Genomic DNA, 24170 nt, shown 5'->3' with positions numbered 1-24170 from the left:
GACATATAAAACTTACTACAAAGAAGTGGAAGTGGAAAACAGCTCCTGCTATTTAGCATCTGAGTGAAAATATGAGTTCTTGTGTTGAGGTTTCTTTGTCCTTTACTTTTGCTCTGAATGAACACGATTTTTGTGTGAAATTTGGAGGATTGAATCTCTCAGTTGGGTAGAAATAACAGTTTGTTCCTTGAAAGAGTTATAACGTAATCAATTAATAATATCAGGGTTTTTTTAAATTTTGCGGTTCTTTTAAAATACTTAAGGTTTTTTTCACTTCTGGTTGTATATTCTAAGTGACCTTAGCAATATCGATGTAAATAAAAATATTGTTATAGTGTATATTGGCTTAAAACTTTAAAGGAAGGCAGTTTCATACTTAGAATTAAAAGAAGGTGGCTGTGTGGGGATGTATGTTTATATGCCTGAGAAAATGTAAATGTGGAAGCATCACTCCTCAAAAGAAGTGTGACTTTCAGTATCATAGGTCTGATGATGATATTTCAATGTTGCTTTGCTATATGTGCATATTTGAAAGTGATTAGTCAAGTTTCCACTGGCAGACTCTTGCTGTCCTCTTGCAGAAATTGGGGTAGGTGCACAGGCCACTTGATCACTTTTGTTGCTGTTTGTTCATTTTTCTCTGTTTGCAACTACTACTTTATCCAGAATTGGATTGAACCTGTACATAGTTCATACGAGTTTGTTTCAGGCTAATGCTTTTGTTAAATATTTATCAATGGAGTCAGAAGAAGGAAATTAATTTCCCTTTTCATATGTGAATTGTTTCAAGAATTGTCTGTATCATCTGTTTCATGGAAAAGTGTGAAGCACTAGCAGTAGAATTGGATTTTTGGAAGGAGAGGGTGGTTTTGGACTAGCAGCAGACGTTTTTGGCTCGAGGAATAGCAACTTGAAACTTCACTTACTGAAGAAACCTGTTCACAATTTTGTCTGTTCTTTTTTTTTTTTTCCCCAGCGTTCCTGAAATAAACTTCCTGCAATTCTTTGCAGTGTGCAGGTGTCCAGACTCCCCTTTACTCATGGTCGCCTGTGAAACCCGTCAGGCAACTGAAGGCTGTACCTAAAATTCTGCTGGCAGTGCAGCACACTGCAGGGGCCTTGATATAGTTACGGTGGACACCTTGTGCAGCAGCCACAGCTGTAGCATCCCCTCGTAGTCCGAACAACTGAGTATTGCTGTCCAGGAGTCTGCACGTGTGGAGGACTGCCTGGAGTAGAAAAAGGAAAGCTGCAGAGATTGTAAGCTGCTGCTTGATCCGTGTGGCTGTTGTGCCGAGGAACATCAAAACTTTGCTGGATGGATCCGACAGCTCGTTGCAAAGTAGAGGGTCAGTCCTGCTGCTTATTTGCAGTTATTAACCTTAGTGGATTTTAATTTTTTTTTTATTTCCTTTTGTTTTATGTTTTTCTCTGTATGCCTAAGAGGATTGTGGCCTTGCAACCAGAATGCTCATGTTCAGGAAACTTAAGGCTGTTCCTACTGAAGGGCTTTGAAGATCAGCAGGCATTTCCTCCAGGGTTTACAGCATTGTTGGAGGAAACATTCCTTGCAGAAGTCTTCAGGCCTATCCGCCCGACTTTGGTCATTTCTTACCTCACCAGCACGTGGATTATGCTGTTTGCAGACTGTCTAAGCTGCACGATGACCTTCATGGATTCCTCATGAGCTTTTACAAGGCCAGGCCAGTGTACTTTGTGAAATCCTTTAGAAATGCCTGCTAGGCTTTTAAAGTCCCAGAGCATAGACTATAGTACAAGGAACTCAGAAGGTCAGCAGCTGGATATGGTTGTGGATGAAGGGGGATGTGTGTATGTGTGTGTGTGTGTGTGTGTGTGTGTATGCAGTTCTTGTTTTGAAAACACATATTTTTTCAGGTCAGATAGAGATATATTGTTCCTGAGAAGGCTTCTTGTACTCTCTGATAAAGCTGAGTGACTTCTGAATTCCATGAGAAATTGATGAACCAAGATCCCTGTGCCCTTTCTTTGCATGTGTGTTGCACATTCATTTTGATGAACAGATGCTGTTTCATTTTGTCAGTGTGCTGGAAGCACCTCCCACAGGTTACTTGCACTGCATCTACTTCAAAATAGAAAGAAAACTCATACTGAAGAGTACCACTGGCAAGTAGCTCTGCTGTTTAAAATTTTTTAAGTGGCTTTCCTGTGTGAATCTCAGCTTGGAGAGTCTTGCCAGCACTATCTATTGTTGTAATTAATTTACCTAACTAAACCAAGAAAGAAACCTTGTATTTCAGAATTTAGAGCTCTGTAAACAAGCTCAAAGGCTACTGGCCAGTGGGTGTAAGCCAGTGGGTGTGCTCACAAAACCTGTGGCACCTTGTTCATAGGTGGTGGGAGAGAGCTATTTTTCTGAAGGCTGGATTTCTCCCTCACCTGGACAGAGCAATAAACCTCAGTCTGATTGATCTTTGGTGCTTTAGCATCTGTGGCAAATACATATCTAGAATAACCCCCTGTAAAATTTAAACCACTAGTTTGTATCTTTTAATTCTGGCTCACAGTATCAGGACAATGTCAGCTGATGGTTGTCTGTGCTTAATATCACATGGAGATTATGTAGCTGGTTTATATCTGTTCCTGGTCCTTAGCACACTGTAGGAGTTGGCTGGCTTGAGATCTGCTTGTGCCTCTTATGGTGGGGGGCAGATGTTGGCTTTGGCTTGTGGGCCTGCAGAGTCTGCTTGGCGTGAAGATACAATCTCAGAAGGAGTGCTACCAGTTATCTTGCTCATGAAAAGCTGGGTAGGCCCTTGGGATATTGCAGCTGGAGGCTGACATTACAAGTGCCTCCTAGCATGGGTGGGAGAGGGAGGGCTGTACAGCATGCTTCTGAGTCTCTTTGCTCCAGCATCTCTCTCTCTCTCCTCCCTGTGGGCTGTGCTTTCCCTCTGAAAAGCTCAAGCTAAAACTCCCTAATTTAAAAATGTATTTCAGGGGAAGAGGGTAGGGATATGATTTCTGTTTCTGAACTTTTAAAATTATCTTGGTTATAGATTGTTGTTCTTGTTGTTGTTTGGAGGATGTGATAGGAGGAATAGTTTCTGTGCTGACCAGAAACAGAATACAGGAAGATATGATGTTAACAAGGTGGGGGAGAAAAGGAGGTGTTTGTTTAGAAAAAGCCTAGTCACTAAAGCCTGTGGGGCAGAGGAACCCTGCTGATAACACAGATGAAACGGTCTGCCTCTTTCCTAACTTTAGAGGAGTGGAGCTTTGTAATAAATGGCTGCCATGTGGCAGCTGTCTGCCAGCTTCGTGAGCCTGGCAGTAGTTAATCCTGTCAGCAAGTCATGCTCCCTGGAAAAGAGCAGTGAGAAGAGCTTCAAACTCTTGAATCATTCTATCTTCAAAATATTTACATGTTAAGTCTGCTTAAAACAAGTTTGGTAATTTGATGTAGGTTTCCATCTTTAAGTAACATTAAAGTGCAGCTGTGTTGGCTTTTAAATAAAATGTTAGAAACATGCTGAGATATTGCAATTTTTTTCTCTCTTTAAAAAAGTCATTTTAGTTTTAGAAGGTATATTTTCCAGAGTACAAAATGTACTGCGTAGAGAAGGGACACTGTGTTGCTATCCCTGTATGTTAAAAAATTACAGGTTGAGCATTTGAGATCATGGTTATCCTGAAAAGCTTGAGGCTTTAAAATTAATCTGTTCATTTCAGTTTGCTTTTTGTATTTTGCTGAGCATGTAATGTTTTTGTCCTTTTTCCAGAAATCAAAACACTAGAACTTTGGCTTTAAAAATTTGAGATTTTGTGCAGTAATGTAGCACCATCAGATTTTACAGGCTCATGATAAAATCATAATGGTTGACAACACTACCACCAGGAAATGGGTTTAAATCCCTGTAATTTCTACTTTTTCTTTTCTCATTTTGCTGCGTTATCTTGTGAAGCACAAAATGTTTTGGCAAGCTACCTGGTACAGTGCTCCAAGCAGAGCGTGCGCTGGCATCTCCTGCAAAGACAGTGTGGTTGGGCTGCAAAGGATGAGTTGGGAGCTCTGCAATAAGCAAACTGATGCTCTCCCCCTTGGGCTTGCCTGTGTTTGCTAGCATATGGATGCAGTTAGAGTGGTGAAACACCATGTGGGACATAGCTACTCCAAGAGGAGTTTTTTCCTGGTCTCTAGCTTATCCTATTTTCAGAATGATTTTTGTAAAGTTGCCTGTGCATTCAGTTCCTCTGTGAAACTCTTCAAATACTCATCTTGGAGGAAGAGAATTGCAACCAGAGCAGCGCACAAGAAGCAGGGCACTAGCACAGAAGATTTTCTGTGTCTTCCTCAGTGTGATTCATCCTGCCTCTGTAATCCCTGCTGAACCCGTCCTGCACACACACGCAGCTCTGGCTACATGTGAAGAGCGAGTGTGAGGGGGTGAAATGTTTGCTTGTTTCTCCCTCCCGAGATTTGCTTTAAACCTTCACCTTGAGTGCTGGCTCCGAAGCTGCCCTTGGCTGAGCTGCTGGCCATCAGGGTGAGGGACAGAGATGGGGACAGGGACAGGCCCTCCCTCCCTCCCCTCCCGGCCTCCCTCCCTCCCGGCTCCCCAACAGCTGCAGGCACCAATTGCCAGGGAGCAGCCCGGCCGCATGGTTTCGTGGCTGTCTTCCTCTCGTTACTAATGTGCCTGCTTGTTTCCGTGATGCTGTGCAGAGGAACAACCAGACGGATTGTCTCCTCTCGGGGTGGGTGCCCAGGCATCTGCACAGCCAGTTGGTATGGCACAGGAGCCCCTGTTTTTTCAGTGACACTAGGGGCTATTGATGGCAGGCTGGGGCTGTGCTGCTGCTGCTGCACAGATGCTTGCTCTTGGCCCACCTTAAAAGGACAAGATATCCCGTGGTTTAGACTGGCCATATATTGTTGGGGATGTCAGCATCTCCGTCACAGCTACCCAGCTGAGCCCAGTCCCTCCTCGCCCGCCGTGCGTGCCTGCAGCCTCTCCTAAGTCAGAGAGAGGGGTGCTGTAACTCAGAGTAATTGAAGGGGGGGGGGGGGGGTCCTCTTTTCTTCTCTGTTACTCAGAAGTGTTTTCCATCTGACTCTCCTAGTGCAGTGCATCTAGCTCACCCATTGGGCTCTCCGACAAGTATCTCATTTCCTCAGCACAGTCTTGCTTAGGCACACAGGTGATGGGACATTAACCTATAGCTCCCCCCACATCCCCTCCAGGATTTTAGGTCAAGTGGGTTTGTCAAGGTAGCGTGAAAAGGAAGAAATCCTCCAAGCAACAAACATAAAAAGCTACATTTTGATTGTTTCCTCATTTTGCAATCCCCTCTTCCTTGTCTGAGATGGCAGCAGCAGCAGGCGATGAGGTTTTGTCTCCCAGGGCTATGCTTCCCTAGGATTGCTCCCCTCAAACAGGTGCATCTCTCTTTCCTCAGCCTGTTGGGCATGGACACAGGCACGGTGGGGTTGCCCACTCATCCTTGCTTCAGCTTCCCCCTGCCCTTCTGCTCTCTTGCCTCACCCTGGGCTCCTTCAGGATGTTTGGGCAGTGGTTTTGGCAGGCAGTGTGATGCCACTTGCCTGACCTGTCCTGCCTTTGCAAGATACTTCCATTCCGCCTTCAGGGCCTTGCTCCAGTCTCTGGCTCTGCTCTGGAGTCCCACCCTCTCCCACAGCATCTTCCAAGGCTGTCCCCTTGGCTAGTGGGATGTAAGCCAGCCCTGGCCCAAGTGAAAGATGCAGCAGCTGGACTAGGGAAGACTGGTAGTGTGGGGAGAGACCCCAGGCCGTGTCCCAAGGAGTGTTGCCCTGCTACAGCCAGTGCCAGCTCAGGGGAGACTCAAAGGGACTTTCTCGTGTCGCCACTTCAGCTAAGGCAAATAAACTGGAGTTAAAGCCAAGAAACACATTGACTTCCTGGAACTCTGCGAGCCGTCCGCACAGCTGTCCCCACTCCCTGAACACATGCAAAGCAGAGCTTATAAGGACAGACAGTATTGCTTTTGTGTCCTTCCTCAGCCAGTGGGGAGGGCGCAGGGGAGGGGATGTGCTGGGTAAAGCCCAAGGCCTGTCTTGTTCCATGTTCCCCCTACGTTGTCGTGATTCCCAGTGCTTGGGGGAAGCCAGACTCCCTTCCACTGGCCTCCTCACAGCTGTGGAGGCAGGCAAGGATGAGGATGGAGGAGTGTTTGCAGTTGTCAACATGGGAAGGAATGGATGGATGTCTGCTTAGAGCCACTTGTTTTACTCTCCTGTTGCCCTGACTTTTTTTGTTGCCTAAATGTGGGGTTCATGGTCCCAGGTTTATTAAGCTGTATTCAAATCTCAGTATCCTTTTTGCTTGAGCAAACTCTTCAAAGCTACCTGCAGTTTTGTGACAAAGGCTTCCTGGAGGGTCAGGTACTCACCAACAAGCTGATACAAACAGCAGAAATGAGGAGCAGCTCACAGATATGTCTTTGGTCAGGGGAAAGAGCGCTAAGATATTAGAAAAGTCTCAAAATTCAGCAGCAGCTGCTGATCGTAAGTGCAGCCGTAGGTTATTGCAGTTCTTGCAGTGCTGTGTGTTCTGTGTGGCACTCTTGTCCCCAAAGAGAGCAGTGCTGGTCAGGAACTCAGTGCAAGCTCAGATCAGACTCTATGAGGTGATTACCAAGTGTGCTGGGCTTTCCTGTTGGGAGCCAGGGGGCCTTCAGGTTTCACTTTCGCTTCACTCTTGGTGCAGGAGCAGATTTTGCCTGAGTTCTCTTTTCTGGCCTAGCACGACCACAGGCTCTTGTGTGAGGGCTGTTCCCACAGCACACAGCACTTGCAAAAGGTGCAGACGTGGCTCCCCTCTTCAAGTTAGCAAATGGAGCACAGAGCCAAGAGGATGGGCATGAATTCATTTTGTATTAAAGCTGCCCAGTAGCTGTGTGCATTGCTGTAAACCAGTTGGACTGTAAAGGTGAATTTTACCCAGGAAACCCCTGCTTTGCTAGTATAGTGTCTCATTGTTATATTAGTACAACTTCCTTGTTTCCAGTGTATTGCACCGATGTAATGCCAGAGTATCGTGGTGATTCAGTGCTGTTCACTAAAGGCATTACCTAAGTTCAAAATCTGCTAGGATTTTGGAGAGAAGCTTCTGGTCATCTGAGCCAAAGTCCTGAGGAGCATTACTAGTCCATAAGTCACCAAAAAGGGATTTTCAAAAGCTACATAAAAACTGAACGCACACATATATCCCGTTGTGCTTGCAAGGAAATAAAGCAGGAGGAGTAAATATGTTTGAATATTTAAAATTTAGCCTAACTGTTAGGTGTTATAGCAACAGCATGCAAAATAGTCTGGAAATAGTCTGGGATCATCTTGTTCTTGTTTAGCGCTTCTTCCCCTGTCCCGCTCCCACCAGAAGATTGTCCAGAACTCAGTTTTAAGGCATGTCCATGAGCATGTGGTTCACTTGTTTATTCCATGTCTGGGTGTATCTGTCTGTATACAAGTTAGACATATGGATGTTGTAGACTCACATGGTTATTTCAAGAGGCAAAGTATTGTACCTGCACTAACACAGGTAAAATGATTGTTTCACTAATAGCTCAGAGTTTATAGAAAGAGTCTGTCTTCTTTGATGCTCAGAGAGTACCCTTCAATAGATGTTACTCCTTTTGGTTGTTGGTTTTGTGTTTGGTTTTGGTTTTTTTTTGTAGAGGAAAATGTTACTTACAGGAGCAAGTTCAAAAGCTTTGGGGTAGCATTCTTAGTTTTTACTGTTAAGTGAAAGAGCAGCCCCCAGATACTGTGGTGCTACTCTCTTTCTTTCTGTGCTTGTCTTCCTTTTCCCATGGGCTGCCCTGTAGTGGTGCTCCAGCAGTGGTGATGGTGAGGTGACGCTCCCAGTGTAATTTTCTAGTGCTGGGGTGCAGAGTCAGCACCAGCACTTCAGTAGCAAGGGCAGAGTTGGTATTAAAAAAGGTCAGTTGGGAAAACTTTGTTCATTTGGTTTTCCTTTGCCTTGAGGCAGTGCTTTGAATAGTGTTAGCTCTTTTTTCTTCCCACACGATGCCTTTTCACCCTTTTTCCTTCCTGCCAGCTTTGACAGAAAGTTATGTTCAAAAGGTAGTGCGGGTGATAGCGCGCATCACTTTTGGGGTGGGAGTGACCATTTGTGCTTGGGAGCGTTTGTGCTCTGGGAGTAAAATCCTCTCCTCTGTGTAGAAGCTTAGTAGGAGACCAGTGCATCAGAAGCAGTTTGGAGTGCAGTGTAGCGATTCTTAGGTATTATAATCTCAAGGGTAAACAGTAAACTTTGTTTATTCAAATGCGCTATCTCTCTTTGAAGTTCTGTTCTTGTCCAAATTTGTATACTAGCAGGTCTGGCCTTCATTTAAATGATCCTTGGGGTTTTTTCATGCCACTTAGAACAAAAAACAGTGGGAAAGCCTTGACTAAGCTAATAGTGTTGCTAAGATGGAAATGATGAAGAAGGCTCAGGATTCCTGTTTGGACCTCATGGGAAAAAGTAGTTTGAAATGCATGGTGGGGGGGGCTGCACGTTGCTAAACCTGTCATTTCTTTTCCCTGTTTCTTCTCCCCCGCTGTGTTCTTTACTAAATACTACAGTATGTTTAATGAAACCAATAAAACTATTTGGCCAAGAGTGTTAATCTTTCCCTGGCCCAATTAGTGCATGGCTTCTACTTTTAACATTAATGTGGATTTTTTTCGGAAGGCAGAACAATAAGCAGCTTTGTGCTGTGTGTACCAGGTTTTCCCCCTTCTTGCCTGTATTGTGCGTTTCTTCCTATCTATTCCAAAGGGAGAGCTCATGTGCAAAGACAGTGGAGCAATCTGGAACAGAGACTTGTACCAGCTCCCAGGGGCCAGGACGTGCTGCTCTGTGCTTGTGTAGCTGCCTCTCAGTTGCAAGTCAAGTGACTGTGACTCTGAAGACTCATCATTTTTTCTCCTTCTTCCTTCTCCTGTGGCCTGTGTTCTCCTTTTTGCTTCATCCATGATGCTCTTCACCAGAAGGCGAGACAGCTGTAGCTATTTAGAGTTGTCTTAAAACAAACAAAAAACCCCAAATAAATAGACATAAGCAAAGTGGGGGGAGTAACTGTTGATCGGTTCAGCTTTAACATACAGTGGAGTCACACTTTATCCCAAAGGAGGAAATAGGTCTAGCAAGTGTCTTCCTGTACAGACTGAATGGGAAGCAACAAGGTGGTGGATTTTTTTTTTGTAAGCTCTGCTTTTGCAGTTTCTCTGCCATTAGCTGGCTGTGTGGGGCATCAGGGGCGAACCACTGTCAGAAGCAGGAGCTATAGGCCCCTCAGGGCTCTCTGTGGGATGGAAGTTGCCCCAGTTTCAAGTTGTCAGCAACCTCATCAAGTGGAAGGAACACATTTCTGCAGAAAAGACAGAGGTCTCTTGGTGTGGCCGTGCAGAGAGGGCTGCATTGTCTTGTTTGGTCCTGTCCCCCCTACCATTTGTCAGCACTCTTGCTTAGTCACTTGCTCTCTGCTTTTCCTCCTTTTCACACAGGATGAATGTGACACTGGGGGGTTTCTTCAAAGTAGAAGATGACTTGAATGCTTGTGACCACTTCCCTGTTTCCTAGAGGCTTTGGTCCGATGTTGAATGTAACCTGAGGCTGCACTGTTTCTCAGCTTATTTCCTGTTTATCCTTTTTCCTGGAGGTCTTTGTTTTCTTTTGGGGAGAGGGAGGAAGGAGGCTCTGTCAGCACAACCTCTACACTGGGGCATTTGGTGTGAGCTGGGAGGGTTTACAGTCCTGAAGGCAGTATGGCATAGGGCATCTGTGCTGGTTGCTGCCTGTCTGATTCCCTGAGTTTCATAGGTGATGTAGAAGAAAATCCCAACACTTCCCCATCCTCAGTGATGCAGTTTTTTTAAGAGGAAAAAAAAAAAGCAAAACAAAAAACCAACCAGCCCAAAGCAAAAAAAAAAAAAAAAACAAAAACAAAAAAAACCCAAAAAACAACCAAAAAACAAGGCTGCAAGAGAAATCTCTCAGTATGTTCCTGCCTGAAGGCACTCTGCCACGGGTTTTCCCACAGGAAGGAGTGATTTGGCCCAGCGTTCTTATTGTTTCTATATCCTATTGCAAATAGAAAGTTATGCTTCTGAAATTGGTGTGTGCTGCTCATGCAGTTGTCTTTGTTTTGGTGGTGCATTTTTGTTTCATGCAAGAGAATGGAAAATACATAGGTAAATAAAAGCATGCAGCAGCAGTTCAGTTGTGATCTCTAGACTGCTTTCAAAATTGGAAATTTTTAATATGCAGAAAATGGTTTTAAGGACAAGATCTCTGACTAAATATATTCCTTGCCTTTGGAGGAAAATATTTGGATTCAGAAAAGAAAAATAACTGTTGGCTCATGGAAACTATAAAAGGCTGTAATAGTATAATACATAGTTTTCCTTGTGAAAAAAAACAGAGAGCAAGGTAGCAGGTTTGTATGAAACAGTAGGTAGGGTTTTTTACTGTGCATATATGCCTGCCTGTTCCACAGGCTCTCTCTTGAAAGTGCATTTCCCATTTTCCATGTTGCTAAAAGCAACACTAGGAATTCTGGCTGTAGTTCTCTGGGAAGCAACTAAGCTGTCTTTAAGTTACCTTGGCAAACACAGGAGTCTTCACAGTTACACAATAGATTTTCTTCCAGGATGTATCAGTGGTGACATTAATGTGCTTAGGTATTGAATGAAAGAGGAATGAATATGTGTATTTTGGAAGGAATTGTGTATTTTGTTTATTTAGGGGTTTTGTAAGGACTAAAGCACTTACTTTTTGTAACAGAAATACTTCAAAATAGTTCAAACTGGTCCTTATTTTTGGTAGTGCTAAGTAGAGGGAGCAAGCAGTTTTAGATTTAGGCCAGTCTTGAAAATAATTCTGTTGCTTATTTTATTCAAAAGTAAGTCAGCTACCACATAAGTGATTGAAATAAGATGGGGGCAGGGGGGAAAGAAATAATTATGTTGCTCTTGAATGAGATGGACCTTTTTTAAAAACAAACAAAATAACAGTAAAGTTACAACAGTTAAAGCAAAGCCAAACAAATAAATGGCTCCCATAATTACTAGAGGAAACACAGAAGGATGGGTGCTTGGCCTCATTTTGGAGCAAGAAATCCCTGTGTCACAGGGATCACTAGTATTTTCTTAACAGAAAAGTACAAAAATAATTAGGGAGAAGTTATTTTGAGTTGTTCAGGTTAGTCTGTTTTTCTGGTTTTGAAAGTGCAGATGGAAGGCAGTGTTTGTTAAGAGGTTAATGTTTTCCTGAGCCTTGCACTACCTGGGCTTAGTCAGGTCCCAGGTTTTGTCTCTAGGCTGCATCTGTGTGCCGCTCCTTAGAAGGTTGGCACCTAAATGTAGGAAGGTTGAATCCACTGCTGTGTCTGGCATGGTGTGAAATGAGGAACCACTTGGCACAAGGTGGGCCCTTTCTTTTTGCCTGTCTGTTCTTGGGCACTCCAAATTGTTGACAGTTGGGGTAACACAGTCATAGATTGTTTTCAAATGCTGTTCAAACAGCATTTGAAAATGTGTTGCATGGCTGATTTGCATGTTATCCTTGAGAATGTAATTTTTTTAAAAGGAAGAAACCCTCTTAACTGTGGTTTGAAGGCAATTGTCTCTGTTCCCTTGATAAAAGGAAAACCTGTATTGAGCTTACTGGTTGTGATTTGTAAATCTGAGATGATGAAATGTCCACGGTGTGTTTGTTTTCATAATGAAATAAACATTTTGCTTTTAAGGTTATAAAGGTGTATTTCTCTGTTAAAAACCTATCAGCAGTTTTCCATTTTACAAATAACCTTTTCCAGAGGCTATAGCCATGAGTGCTGTGGGCAGACAACTGTTTCTCATGTGTTGATCATTCCCCATCACTTCTAAAAATGATGTTTAACTGCCCTGTCATTCTCCAGAGAGAACAGGCACCCTTCCTTAAACCCCAATGATAACATGATAAGTTTGTGGTTTCAGAAAGGGGTGTGGAAGAATTCTCTTGGTACATACAATGGTTACTTACATCTTCAACTTGTGTGGGAACCTTGGGCAGTGGATGTGAGGAATGTGCCAAATGGTCCCAGAGACCTCTGTAGTAATTTTACCACTGCTAGAAGGAAGAAGGTGGCCACCATGAATTCATGTACTGGAGTAAATGGTAGTCTTCCAAGGAGAGAGAAGGGGAGCAGTGCATGTATGAAATTGAATCACCTAAATTCTCTAGGTGCAGAATATTCTTCCAGCTTCTCAATCAAATGTCACAACTGTCAGTGACATGCTAGCTTGCTCCCTCTTCCTCCATTTTTTGCTGCCTTAATGCTGCAGACTAAGCTGGTGGGGGTTTCTTTATTTGCCCAGGTTTTGCCCCTGGTGGAAGCAGCAGCATCTCCCAGCTCAGTGCCAGGGCACTCATGAGAGTGGGTGCTTGGCTGCACTGGTACTGCTGGAGTGCTTCTGTCATCAGACCTATCTGATAGTCAGGGGAGCCCTCAAAACAAAGGGCAGTAGTCTTACTTTCCTAAAATGGCTTCCATAAAAGCTTACTCTCTTTCTCTTCTTTTCTTCTCCCTCATGTAGTGCTAGAGGGTGCTGCTGAAGAAGAGGCTGAAGAGCCAGACGCAACTGTACATACTACACTAAGCGAGGAGACCAGCAATCCTGAAGAGAGCCACAGTCAATCAGGGGAGAAAGATGAAGGTAATTGGTTCAACTAGCTCTGCGACTCTATAAATTAGAGCATTGATTAAGAATGTAGAAACATTTCTCACCCATCCATACACCTTGTTGTGTGAAGAGTATAAGATATGTTGAGCAGAAGCACTGGTGCATACATTTCTTTTCCCATCCCTAACTTTTATCTGTCTGAAAAGTATAAAATAGGTTGAACAGAAGCATGGGCACATAAATTCTCAGCTACCACTGCAGGCTTCCAAACAAAGATTTTCTTGGCTCACAGTAACTTGGCACCACATAACTTAGCCTCAAAAAACCACCTGTTTATAATCCTCAAACTTATGTTCCAAAGACAGTATTATGCAGAGATCAAGTGTTCACAGACAAACGTGTTCCTCCTTGTTCACCCTCACATACTCTTCTGTTGCAGTGCCTTTCTCACAACACATATTAAGATTCTGTGCTTTCTACCAGCGGTGACAGAGCAGTAGACTTACAGGGTCTTCCTGTTTCTTAGGGAAACTTCTTGTAGGGAAAAGGAGTGTCTAATTTGAAAGCCTCTTCCATTTCAAACCTGTAAAGAAGAAAATAGAAGGCCTTTCCTGTGTGTTTGACATGTCTGTTTGTTAAGAAACCAGAGATTCGATTTTAGGTGTATTGGAGATAGAAGCATCCCTGCTGCTTACAGCATGTGATGGAGAAGTTTGAACCTTGACAGCTTTAGCTGTGACATTAGTCATGTATGTAACACATATTCTCCATGGACTACTATGGCTTGGCATACCAAAATCACATATGTGCCATCTGTGGCAGTAAAGAGGCAATATGGGGGATACAGGGTTTTGTTTTGGTTGGTTTTTTGCTACTTTAGCTTATTCTGTATACAGAGCTGGTTTAAACCATGCTTAAAAGGGAACCCAGTACCCTACACTGTGTTACTAATGCCTTAATTGTGCAGTCCTGTTTAAAACACATACCTGCTTGAATGATTGCTGCTTGCCAGAGTGTGCATTCATCAGTACTGCTCTTCTAGTTCATGGTGATCACAAGGTACCACAAATAATTCCATTTCACAGCAAGAGAATATAAAGTAAATCACTCTATAAGCTCCATATTGAATTAAGGTTGAAAACGAAGAAAATGGGAATGTCCTTTGAGAAAAATGTACACTTTGTCCTATGCATTCCAATATGAGAATCTTGTCCTGCTACAAGAACTCCACTTACTATGGCCTGTTGCCTGTGCTCCATGATGATCCAGCAGAGCGTGATGTGAGTTACAGGCAGCTGAAAATACTGTGGGTTGTTTGGGGTTTTTTTTAAGATAGCCTAGGAACTCCTATGTGTGTTTTTGTTTTTAATTCCAGAGAAGCAGCTGGAAAGCTTAAACAGCTATAAGGTATCACCAAGTTCCCCAAACAGTTTGGACGGAGCAGACTTGTCCTCCATTGACGCCATGATGTCAGCAGTGATGAATGTGGGGAAGATTGCTGAAAACGGTGGGAATTCTCAAAATGTCAAATCCCCCTCAAAGTCTCCTGCACCAAATCGGATTGGCAGGAGGAACCAGGTACATAAACCCAAATGCAGGGAGGGCAAAGGGGAGACAAGCAGCAGCCTGGAAAGTGATAAGATGTAATTTATGTTTCTTTGACTGTCTTTTTTCCCCTCAGCAGTTGTTTCTTGCCCCTGCCATTGTTCCTCTCTGTATGTTTTCTGGTATCTCTCCAGACCATAACTTAGAAAACTGGGAATGAGAAGGGTCCACATGCTTGGACTGACACATAAAAAATATTTGAGCATAAGCTCCAATGCCATGCAATGTTGAGCTGGTCTAGCAGATGCCCCTAGCAGCAACAAAGTCACCTAAGAATTGCCATTTTGTCCTGCTGCATCCTTTCTTCAGGCTCTTGCATTCACATAATCTCATGAGGTGTGTAGCTGCCCCATGGATTCAAGTAATTTATGGTTAAAGATGGTTCTGAAACAAAATATTCATCAGGATGCTCAGTTCATATGTGTAGTGTAAGGTGCCCTTAACTTCCTTGTTAATAAAAGCCTGAAGAGCTAGTGCAGAATGCCTTGTATGAATTTTGCAGAGTAAATATATGTAGCTTTTATCGGGTTTTTTCCATTTACCTGTTGATGGCACCAGGTGGTAGCAATATTGATCTAAATAGTGAAAGGAGAGAGTCGTATCAGTTAAGCTGTAGTTATTTATATCCATGTTTTTCTCCTGCTGAGCCAAGCTCCACCAAAGAAGGTGCTGTAGAATATCAAAAAAAAACCCCAAATCCCTATGGGGATTTGACTTTAGAGCTTGAGGTGAAGCACACAGACTTTGTAAATGAATCAAGATGTAACAGGGACCAGAAAGGTTGAGAGGCGTGACTCATGTGATGTTCCTATAGTAGTTTATTAATAGCTTGCTGAGTAGCTGCCCAGTTGACAGACTTATGACTTGTCTTGGATTTTTTAGCATGAAAGGAGTTAAAAGCCATTAGCTGTAGATGCACATCCTTTAATGAGGAATGGGCAGTATACAGACAGCTGTGTTTGTGGGATTCTCTTGATTAGCACCTGGCTCTGAGGTGTATTTACAATGTTCTCACTTAGGGGCTGCTCTGGTTCCTTGATTTCATCATGTGAAGTGAGGCACTGGAGTCCAGACCAGTCTCAGGGCAGTGCTGTTACACAGCTGTCCACCAGTACACCATGTGGTCTGGCTTCAGGGAAGTTTATTAGTGTTGGTGACCTTTATTCCACCTGGTATTTCGGTGGGCATCGAATCAAAGGAAGCTCTAGAGTAAATGTGACAGGATTAAGAGGGATTTTTACAGCATAAAAATAAACAAATACATCGAAAACATAGTAAATTGCCTATTTGTCTTTAGGCTGAAAGATTGTTAAAGCCAGAGGGGCAAATGGCTACATTACTGAGAAAATAGAAGTGAGATGTGAAATACTAAGCGGGTATCAATCTTGTTAGCAGGCTCTAATACAGCAAATTTCCACTTCCAGCTAGTAGAATGAAAGCACTGAATTGTTTTAGTATGTAGCAATGCAGGGACCTCAGATTCTGGTCAGAATATGCCCCTTATTATAATTTCAAGGATAGTAACAGCTGATTTTCTGGGTCTGACTGCTGTTTCCCACGAGTTGGCAGTGAAACATTTTGCCCTGAACCTTTGTCCCAAAGTCTATGGTTCTCTTTATAATGCTGACTTTATCTTGGCTGCCATCTACCCATAGTCTAAAAAGCATGTTCTCACATCAACCTGCATATATGTTAACGTCTCATGCTTTGCTCTTGATGAAAATAAAAAACGTAACAGAGGTGTTTTTTGGGCTGGAGAAAAACAGACAGACTTAAAGCACAGCTCCAAAAGCATTTGCCATCAGTTGAATGCAGAGCAGTTGTGCCAGATTGACTTACTAAAGGGAGAGTAGCTGACAAATGAGCTGCTAATTTTATCTTTCAGTTCAAGAACTGTGTTTTCACCAACTTGGCTCTGGTGGGGTAGCTGAATGCTGTGTTTTAAATTGGTGAATGGGGGTACTCTTACAGTAGGGATGCTAATGTTTTTTGGCCTGGATTGGGTTAGTCAACGGATTTGCTTGAGCTGTGTTACGGTATGCAGCTTGTAGCCTGTCTGACCACTGGAGAAAGTTTGGGTTTTGGTTAATAATAAACCCCAGATTCAATACTAATCAGCTCTGGCTGAGCTATAGTGTGTTTCTGATCTTTGCTTCAAGGTGAACTAGTAATTACTCTGTCTTCTGTTAATTTGCTGATTTGAAGAGAAGGCAGTCTGGAAAGTAGGCTTTGAAATCATCAAGTGCATCATGTAGAACTGCAGCACTCGTTTAAAGAGGAGGGGGACAAAAAACCAGAAGGGGGTTGATAATTTTTCAGAAATAGCCTGGGGATTAAGCATCATCTAAACTGTCAGCACGTATGCAGGGATTTTCCTCACGGCACAGTGTGTTTGTGCTCTGTCTTGAGCCAGCTTTTAACAGGATGCAGTATAATTGGAGCTGAACGTTACTCCACGGTCGGGTTGCATGTAGTAAAATTAAAGTTGTATTAGTTGGATGGAATGAATGTTTGTGAATGACACGTTTGTATATAAAAAATTGGGGGAGGGGCACTGAGATAATGCATTTTAATTTTCTTTAAGTGTTCAGACTTCATAATGGCAGCCTTTCTTGCTTTCTTTCTAATGTTTTGCAAGTGCTAGTACATTAGACCTTGGCCTGTATGTGTGGCCTACAGTGATTACCTTTGGGATGTAGAGGTTGGAAAAACATGTACAAGCAAAAGAATGGGGAGGAGTGGGAGAACCTAATCCTTTCATTTTAGAAACAAAGTCTCAAGACTTGTTTTCTTCAGAACAAATGGTAACAGCTCTTCATCCATGTCCACAGGTCACAGAAGTTATTGCAAAATTATTATGGCCCTGTTTTTGAAAACAAAATATAATACGGGTACTCTCTAGAATGGTTCCCCAAATCATGCAGGAGGGAATATTGCTCTTAATGAGACATAAAAAAGAACTTTCTCTAACTCTGTGTCAGCATCTCACCGTCCTAATGTGGCAGTGAATTTGTCACAGAGACTTGGGTTAGTCATTCACAATGTTCTTTGTGAGTGCTTGTGTCTGACAGCCTGGAAATGGTTGCTTCTGAGTTGATGACTTTGGAATATCACTGGGGAAAGAGAATTGTGTGGAGAGAGGAAATGCATAGACACACTCATATCCATCAGCTTGCAGCTAAAGAAGGGCTGAAAATGGGTTCTGTTTTTTGCTTGTTTTCAAGCTTTTACTAATGATACTTAAGACAACCGCAAAGAACTTCAATGAAAATGTCACTTGGCATACAAATTATGCTTACCCACTGGTCGTGCAGAGATGGTTTTTGTACTGTCTTGTCACTAGAGGTGTGCATCATTCTAATTGAAAACTGAGGTTTAATTTTGAGTGCCAAATCATCTTCCTTTTAATATACAGGCGTTGGTGCATAAGCCATGCCTGACTTCTGGTGAGGTTGTGAAAATGCCCTTTACATCATCCAGTAGCCATCCTTGTGGACAAATTGAGGCAAACAGCTTTGGTTCCTGCAAGTGTGTCATTTCATCCTTGGCTGGAAGAGTGGTGGCTTTGCTCTGTGTCTCAAGGGCATACTTAAATCAGGTTTAGCTCTCCTGGTCGGCTTCATTGTTTGTACTGTGGTTTGACGATCAACTCCTGATTCTCACCTGGGCAGAGAATGATGGGGTTCATAATGGGTTTTTTTGGAGTCACGTACACTCCTGCATTGTCACCTCTTTCTTGCTATGATCTCATCAGATCTTGCGAGCTTCAGAAGGGTGGGGCCTGGCTGGTGTGCCTGGATGGGATGCTTCCAGCAGAAACACAGGATGCTGAAGGAAATGGTGCTGATGATTCAGTAAATGCCACTCTTCCTTCTGAGTCAGCCATGGAGAACATGCAGCTCCTACAAAAGGGCACCAAGATAGTGCTTTGCCATCAAGATGAGGTGGAAAATCTGAAGTTCTGACAACTTGTGCTATTAAAAATCTTCGGGAAAAATAATGATGTTTGCCCATGTATTCTGATGATGTTCCAGGAATTATTTTCTAGTCAGCTAAATTCCTTCTGGCAGTTCGAGCTCCTTGCAATTGCCTTCACTTCCTGTCCTAAATTACTACTGCTGAGTATCTGTGTGCTGTTAAAACAGCTGCTGTACTTCTGTGATAGTTAAAATGGCCCCTGTTTATAAATTCAGAAGTTTCTGAAACTTGCTTGAGGGATCTATCACTTGATAAATGTATAAATGTGAGTTATTCTTTTAGCAGTGGCCTTTTGCACTTGGGATGGATTATGTTTTTCCATCTTCATCACTGACAGGTTTCTAGTCCTTTTACATTGATATTCCTTCTGATTGTTTTGTTCTCTTTTGTCCACAGGAAACAAAAGAAGAGAAGTCTTCCTATACCTGTCCTCTGTGTGAAAAGATTTGCACTACACAGCACCAGCTAACTATGCACATTCGTCAGGTATGCAGATACCAGCTCTTGGTTTCTTACTTTTATTAAGAGTGTTTCCTTTGCCAGGTTGCATTTTGCAGTGGTGTAAAACAGTTCCATATGCAAACCAATGAAATGCTTCCATTGTTTCACTTTTATTTTAGCCTTCTCTTGCATTTTCTTCAAAAAGCACACCCCACAAACCTAACCCTGAGGTGGGTAATTTTCCTCCCTTCCTTGCCTGGCATTCCACCCCCCCCCCCTCCCCCCAGTGGCTCAAACAAGGATGTGTGTCCTGTTCTGCATTGCTTAAGGTGTCCCAAAGATCCGGAAAACCACTTCCATCATGAGGCCTAAGTCCTGTTTTATTATCCTGTTTGAGTACAGATCTTTTTACTGGTCATGCAAATTAAGAAGCAGGAAGACATAATTTTTAAATCAACTCAGTGTAGAAGAGACTCTCAGTCTTGAGAGGCTTTTTTTTTTCTTTTTTTTACTGGATAGTGCACTTTTTTGTCATCTACAGGCCTGTTCTTGCTCCTCCTGAAATATATGCATACTTAATAAGGAGGTTTGCCCTTTTCTCTAGCAGAAGGTTCTGCTTTGGATGCTAAGGTGTGGTTGATGACTGGCTTCACTAGATACTTATTACTTCAGTTTTTCCTCCTGTACTGCAACTGTTACTTAGTTATTTTTTTCTTACTCTCCTGGTGTTTTTTGGGGAGTTTTTTGTATGTGAAGAAATCTTCAAGTCTCTGAATGCAAGTGAGAAAGAGTGGTATATACAGCACTGTAGCTATGGCCATAACTTGACCTTGTAATGCATTCTCATGACCATAGAAGTCTGCATGTACACTCGGAAGCAGTTTAGTTTTGTTGTCTTGCTATGCAGTAAGTTAAAAATCATTATCTTTAAAGAGAATTTGTTTTTAAGTGTCTATCTTCTGCTGTGAAGTTCATAATTCCATCCTCTTTCCTTACCACTCATATGGCTTCAAACCACTGCACAGCTTAAAGTATCCCGAGGTACCAGTTGTCTGATGGGTTGTTGCTGAGTTCCTCTGTATCTTCTTTTGCTGCAGACCCAGCAGAAATGCTGCATTGCAGGCTGTATGAAACAGCTACTTGTGCTGGTGCATTAAGGGGTTAAAGATGAGGGGGGAGGAGGGGGGCTGTAGTTGAGGGAGGAGGGCTGGGGAGGAGAGGTATCTACAGGGCACACCCTCCCTCATTTAAGGTGTTGTGCCAAGTAGCTCTTTAGAGCTGCTTAATTTAAGATGTTTATAGTTCTTGCTGATATTTTACTGGCACTTCAGAAGGGGCATTCAATGAAAAAAAAAATCATTGCTTTCTCCAGCATAACACTGACACTGGAGGGACAGACCATTCCTGCAGCATCTGTGGAAAGTCTCTGAGCTCAGCGAGCTCCCTTGATCGCCACATGCTGGTGCACTCAGGTGAAAGGCCTTATAAATGTTCAGTATGTGGACAGTCCTTCACCACCAATGGAAACATGCACAGGTGAGTGCTGATCGCGTCCCAGGAGTTTAGAAAGGATTACAGCGCAGGGGGCTGTTTTGTTTCCTTGGAGGGACTAGCAAAGACACTTGGACAAAGTGTCTTTGGCAAAGGCCAAAGACACTTGGGCGGGAAACGTGGAGTATCTGTGACCTACAAATGTGGTATAACACACACTACAGCTACTAGGATGCTTAAGTAGTGGGAGGAAATCAGAATTGAGTAGTGGGAGGAAATCAGACTCGAGAAAAATGTTTTTGCTTTCTTTAAGTATTATCAAGAGTTGTTACAGCTTTTTTTTTTTTTTAGTAATAGTAGTAGTATGACAAATGGATAGTATGACAAATGGATTTTTCTCAGGGGATAAAAATATATAGCCCAGCTATATAGTAACTTCTAATTCCGTAGCTTCAGAGTCATGGATTCAAGTGGTTGTAGTGGAACATCTGGGGTTTTGTTGGTGTTACGTACTTAAGTATCCAAGTGCCACCAGGAAGATGCCTTTTTGGTATTTTTATCTTGTTTCTAAATACATACATATTTGTTTGCACTACATACAACTTATTTCACTATAGATCTGGCAAATTCTCTGCAGTCCAAATTTCCAAATGTAGTTTCCTTTGTAGGGATGTAGCAATATGTACAGTTGTCAATTGGGGAAACAAAATGTTAAAGTACATGGATTTTCCTTCCCCTCCCTCATCCCTTGATTCAGTATTCATTTATTTGCATGGGTGGAACATCTCAGAACTGATTAAGACTTCATGTATTCCCACATAGCTTTAGTCCCCATTTCAAAGAGTTTACAACCTATAAAGAAACAGTAAGACAGGTGGGGAAAAGAATATTGCTTACAAGCAAAAGGGCAGGAGTGATGGTTACAGACTGTTTCTGTGTGGAAAGGAAGTCTTGTTTTCCTGGTTATTACTCATAATTTTCCAAGCAGTGTGTTATAGGTAGAATGAAAAGGTGATTTTGATGACAGTAGGAAAGATAACATAGTCCTGCACAATAGGAGCAATACCTACTTGCAGCATTACCTTCTCTGTATAGTTTTACTCCTGTTAAACACTTGGGTGAAAAGAGAGGGAATGCAGTTTTGTGATTCCATATTTATTTAACTTACAGTTGATTGGAACTGGGGAGAGTTAGCAAGAGAGATAAAAAATGAGAAGGGGAGAAGACAAAGAGATACTGGCCTTGGGCACTGAATAAATCACACATCTGACTCATCTGACCAGAGGTGTTGTGAGCCATGTTTGCCAGGTCGGGTCATTACTCTGCATGACGTGGGGGAGGCAGGGCCATGCTGAGTTGCAACTGATGCCACTGTCAGTATCCAAGGGTGACTTGCAGTGGTGGAACTCTGGGATGGTCAGTCATTTGTGTCTGGGTGGCTTGCTGAAGGACTGCTTGTGTGGTTTATTTGAGTTTTTGCTCACTAGGCATGTCTTATGCTCTTCTAGAAGCAGGAAAGAGAGGCTTCACCTGAAACTTGACTCCAGGCCTATAAGAAATTGATGTAGTCACCTTTGCTTATACAGGTTTCCCCATATAGAAATTCTTAGCATGCTTTTGTAGCAAATTTATAGCCAGAATTGCCAGACTCAGTGACTTGCCCAAAAGAAGTAGAAATCAGTACCTTCTGATGAGAAAATAGTTTGGTTTTAATTTTTTCTCTTAACAAGATGATGCCTGAAGTTACCAGCATGGCGTGTTGTATTTACTGACCCCACTAAGAAGGGCCTAAGTTCATGAAAGGAAAATCTTGATATGAAAAGTCTTTTTTTCTGATGGGTACCCGTTGGTTCTGTTAAGCTCCTTCTTGTGCAGGGCTGCCCTGCAGCAGCAGAAGGCTGTTCCTGAGCCTGGTATCTCTGCAACGAGTGACCCCCGACCCATGACAAGCAAAATCCTGAGCACACTGAAACATGCTGGTTCTGCTGAAGGAGAGTAGTGTTTGGCAGACTGTGCCTTCTGGTCTTTTTCAGTGAATAACCTTTTCTTGTTGCTGTAACTGACTGTAATACTGGATCTTGTTGCTGAAGGAAGGCATGAATGTGCAAGTAGGCAGATGAGGATAAATGCAAAGTGAAATCAAATTTTTTTATCTGATGCCATGACATACTCACAAGGAAGACATTCATTTTGCCCACCAGTACCTCCTTCTGAAACAGGTATTTCTGGTCTAAGATGGTGTGAAGTAAATTTCTTTTTCAGGCACCTCAAACTTAGCTGTAGCATCATGTCCAGTAGACTGTCAATGCTGTGGCTGAATCCATCTCACATCTCATTCAAAACTGCTTCTGCCTCAGGATTCTAGAGCAAGGACCTGTTTGCCAGGTCCTGCCTCATGTGTAACTCCTGCAGGCCACCTCTGTGGTGGTGACATGTCTATTCTTCTGTACCAGCTAGATGATACCACAACTCCATCTTTCTCCTCTTTTGTGTGCAGTTCTTTTATAGTTCTCTATTTTTGTGCTACAGTATCTAAGTAGTGACAGATGTATATGTCCAAACCAGCAAAAAAAAAAACAACAAGAAAAAAATTTCTCATGTGCCCCTGGTAGCCAGCAAGGTGGTATCCCTGGACCATTGCACAGCATGGGGTCAGAGAGAGGAGTTACAGGTTCAGCAGAAACTTGTGATGTGCTGGTAAAGAATCAGTGTAACTTGTGAAAGTCCTGCAGGAGTTTCCCAGGATTTACTGCACTTACACCAAATACGCTTATTTTATAGGAGATGAGCAAGGGAGAAGTTGGTCCGTTGGTATCTGAATGGTGAGAAAAATGTGTAGGCTTATGCCATGTCCATCTTCCCTTTTCTTTTTCCCCCTGCCATGTGCTGGCTCTTATTTAGTTGCCCATACTATTTTAAAATCCAGACTTTTAAAAGACCTTTTAGGGGAAAACGTTCAATGGAATGGTTTTGTCCAGGGAAATTCTGTGCCATGGGAGTACTTACTGCTGCTGTTCCATCACAGAATGAAATTTCTGATCTGTCTTTCAACCTCAAAGCAGCCACATCATTAGGCATTCAGCTGAGTAGAGGAGGGAAGGAGACAAGTTTTGGTTGCTTTTTTGGGTTAGAAAATTATTACCAATGCTGTTACACTCTCAAGTGTTGACCATCTCCATCAAAAGTATTTTTTCACCACCTTCACTTTACCAAGGGAGAAAAAAAACTCCAGAGCTCTTACTTGATGCTCTTTTGCATTACAGTAAAACTACTGTGCAACAGATGAACTTTTGTGGTGTGAGTGAGAATGCTGTTTCCTGCACATCTCTTCCTTGAGTTACTGTAGCTGTGCTAGGGTGTTGCATGTACTCTTCACTTGTGAAATCGATGCTGGCCTTCCTGACTCCCACAATACGTGCAACACTTCATTTCTAAATGAGTCATAGCCTCTCATATGAACTCCAATTTCTTTTTGTTGTACTGTTTGGCTCCTCATCAACAAGTTAAGTTGAATGGGCACAGCAGACTGGGGTGGAGTGGGAAGGTTCTCTTGTGCAATACTAGTAAGAAAAAGAGGTTAAAACCTGCTTCCCTTTCTGACCAGTGTGACTCTTGGCCAGGATTTTCAACAGGGAACCTTGAGCCCAGGGTATCTCAGAAAACTCTCTTACTGGCTGCCAGGATGTTCAAGAGTGACCTGAGCCTTCTATGGGGACAGTCACATTTGGAGAGAGCAAAGGTCTCTGAAGAATGCTCAATGTCCAGAACAAAAAACTGTTAATTCTTCCTGATGTGCTGTCAGACTGTCTGCTGCCATATCAGTGCTGCTCCTACCGTTTGTGGAGGGTTGGTGCCATCTGATACAACAGCTGGAAGATCTGTTAGTGCCTGGTATCAGCATCAGGAATTGCTCTGGAGAAGAAGACTTGGAGATGATGCTGAGTTTTTTAGAGTTTTGTTTTTG

The 24170-nt window shown here is 42.8% G+C and overlaps 1 protein-coding gene across 1 annotated transcript in view; it reads left to right on the top strand.

Moving 5' to 3' along the window:
* Nucleotides 1-1208: 1208 nt before the first annotated feature.
* The window catches only part of RREB1 (ras responsive element binding protein 1), a 75145-nt gene continuing 52183 nt past the window's right edge, over nt 1209-24170 (top strand). Inside the window, 5 exon segments of the mRNA XM_036378862.1 lie at nt 1209-1349; nt 12605-12724; nt 14067-14269; nt 18671-18760; nt 20088-20251. Coding sequence (XP_036234755.1) covers nt 1319-1349; nt 12605-12724; nt 14067-14269; nt 18671-18760; nt 20088-20251 — 608 coding nt within the window. The 5' untranslated portion in view covers nt 1209-1318.

The sequence above is a fragment of the Molothrus ater genome, chromosome 1 (genome assembly GCF_012460135.2).
Source record: "Molothrus ater isolate BHLD 08-10-18 breed brown headed cowbird chromosome 1, BPBGC_Mater_1.1, whole genome shotgun sequence".
Lineage (NCBI taxonomy): Eukaryota > Metazoa > Chordata > Aves > Passeriformes > Icteridae > Molothrus > Molothrus ater.
This window is presented reverse-complemented; position numbering and strand designations above follow the sequence as displayed.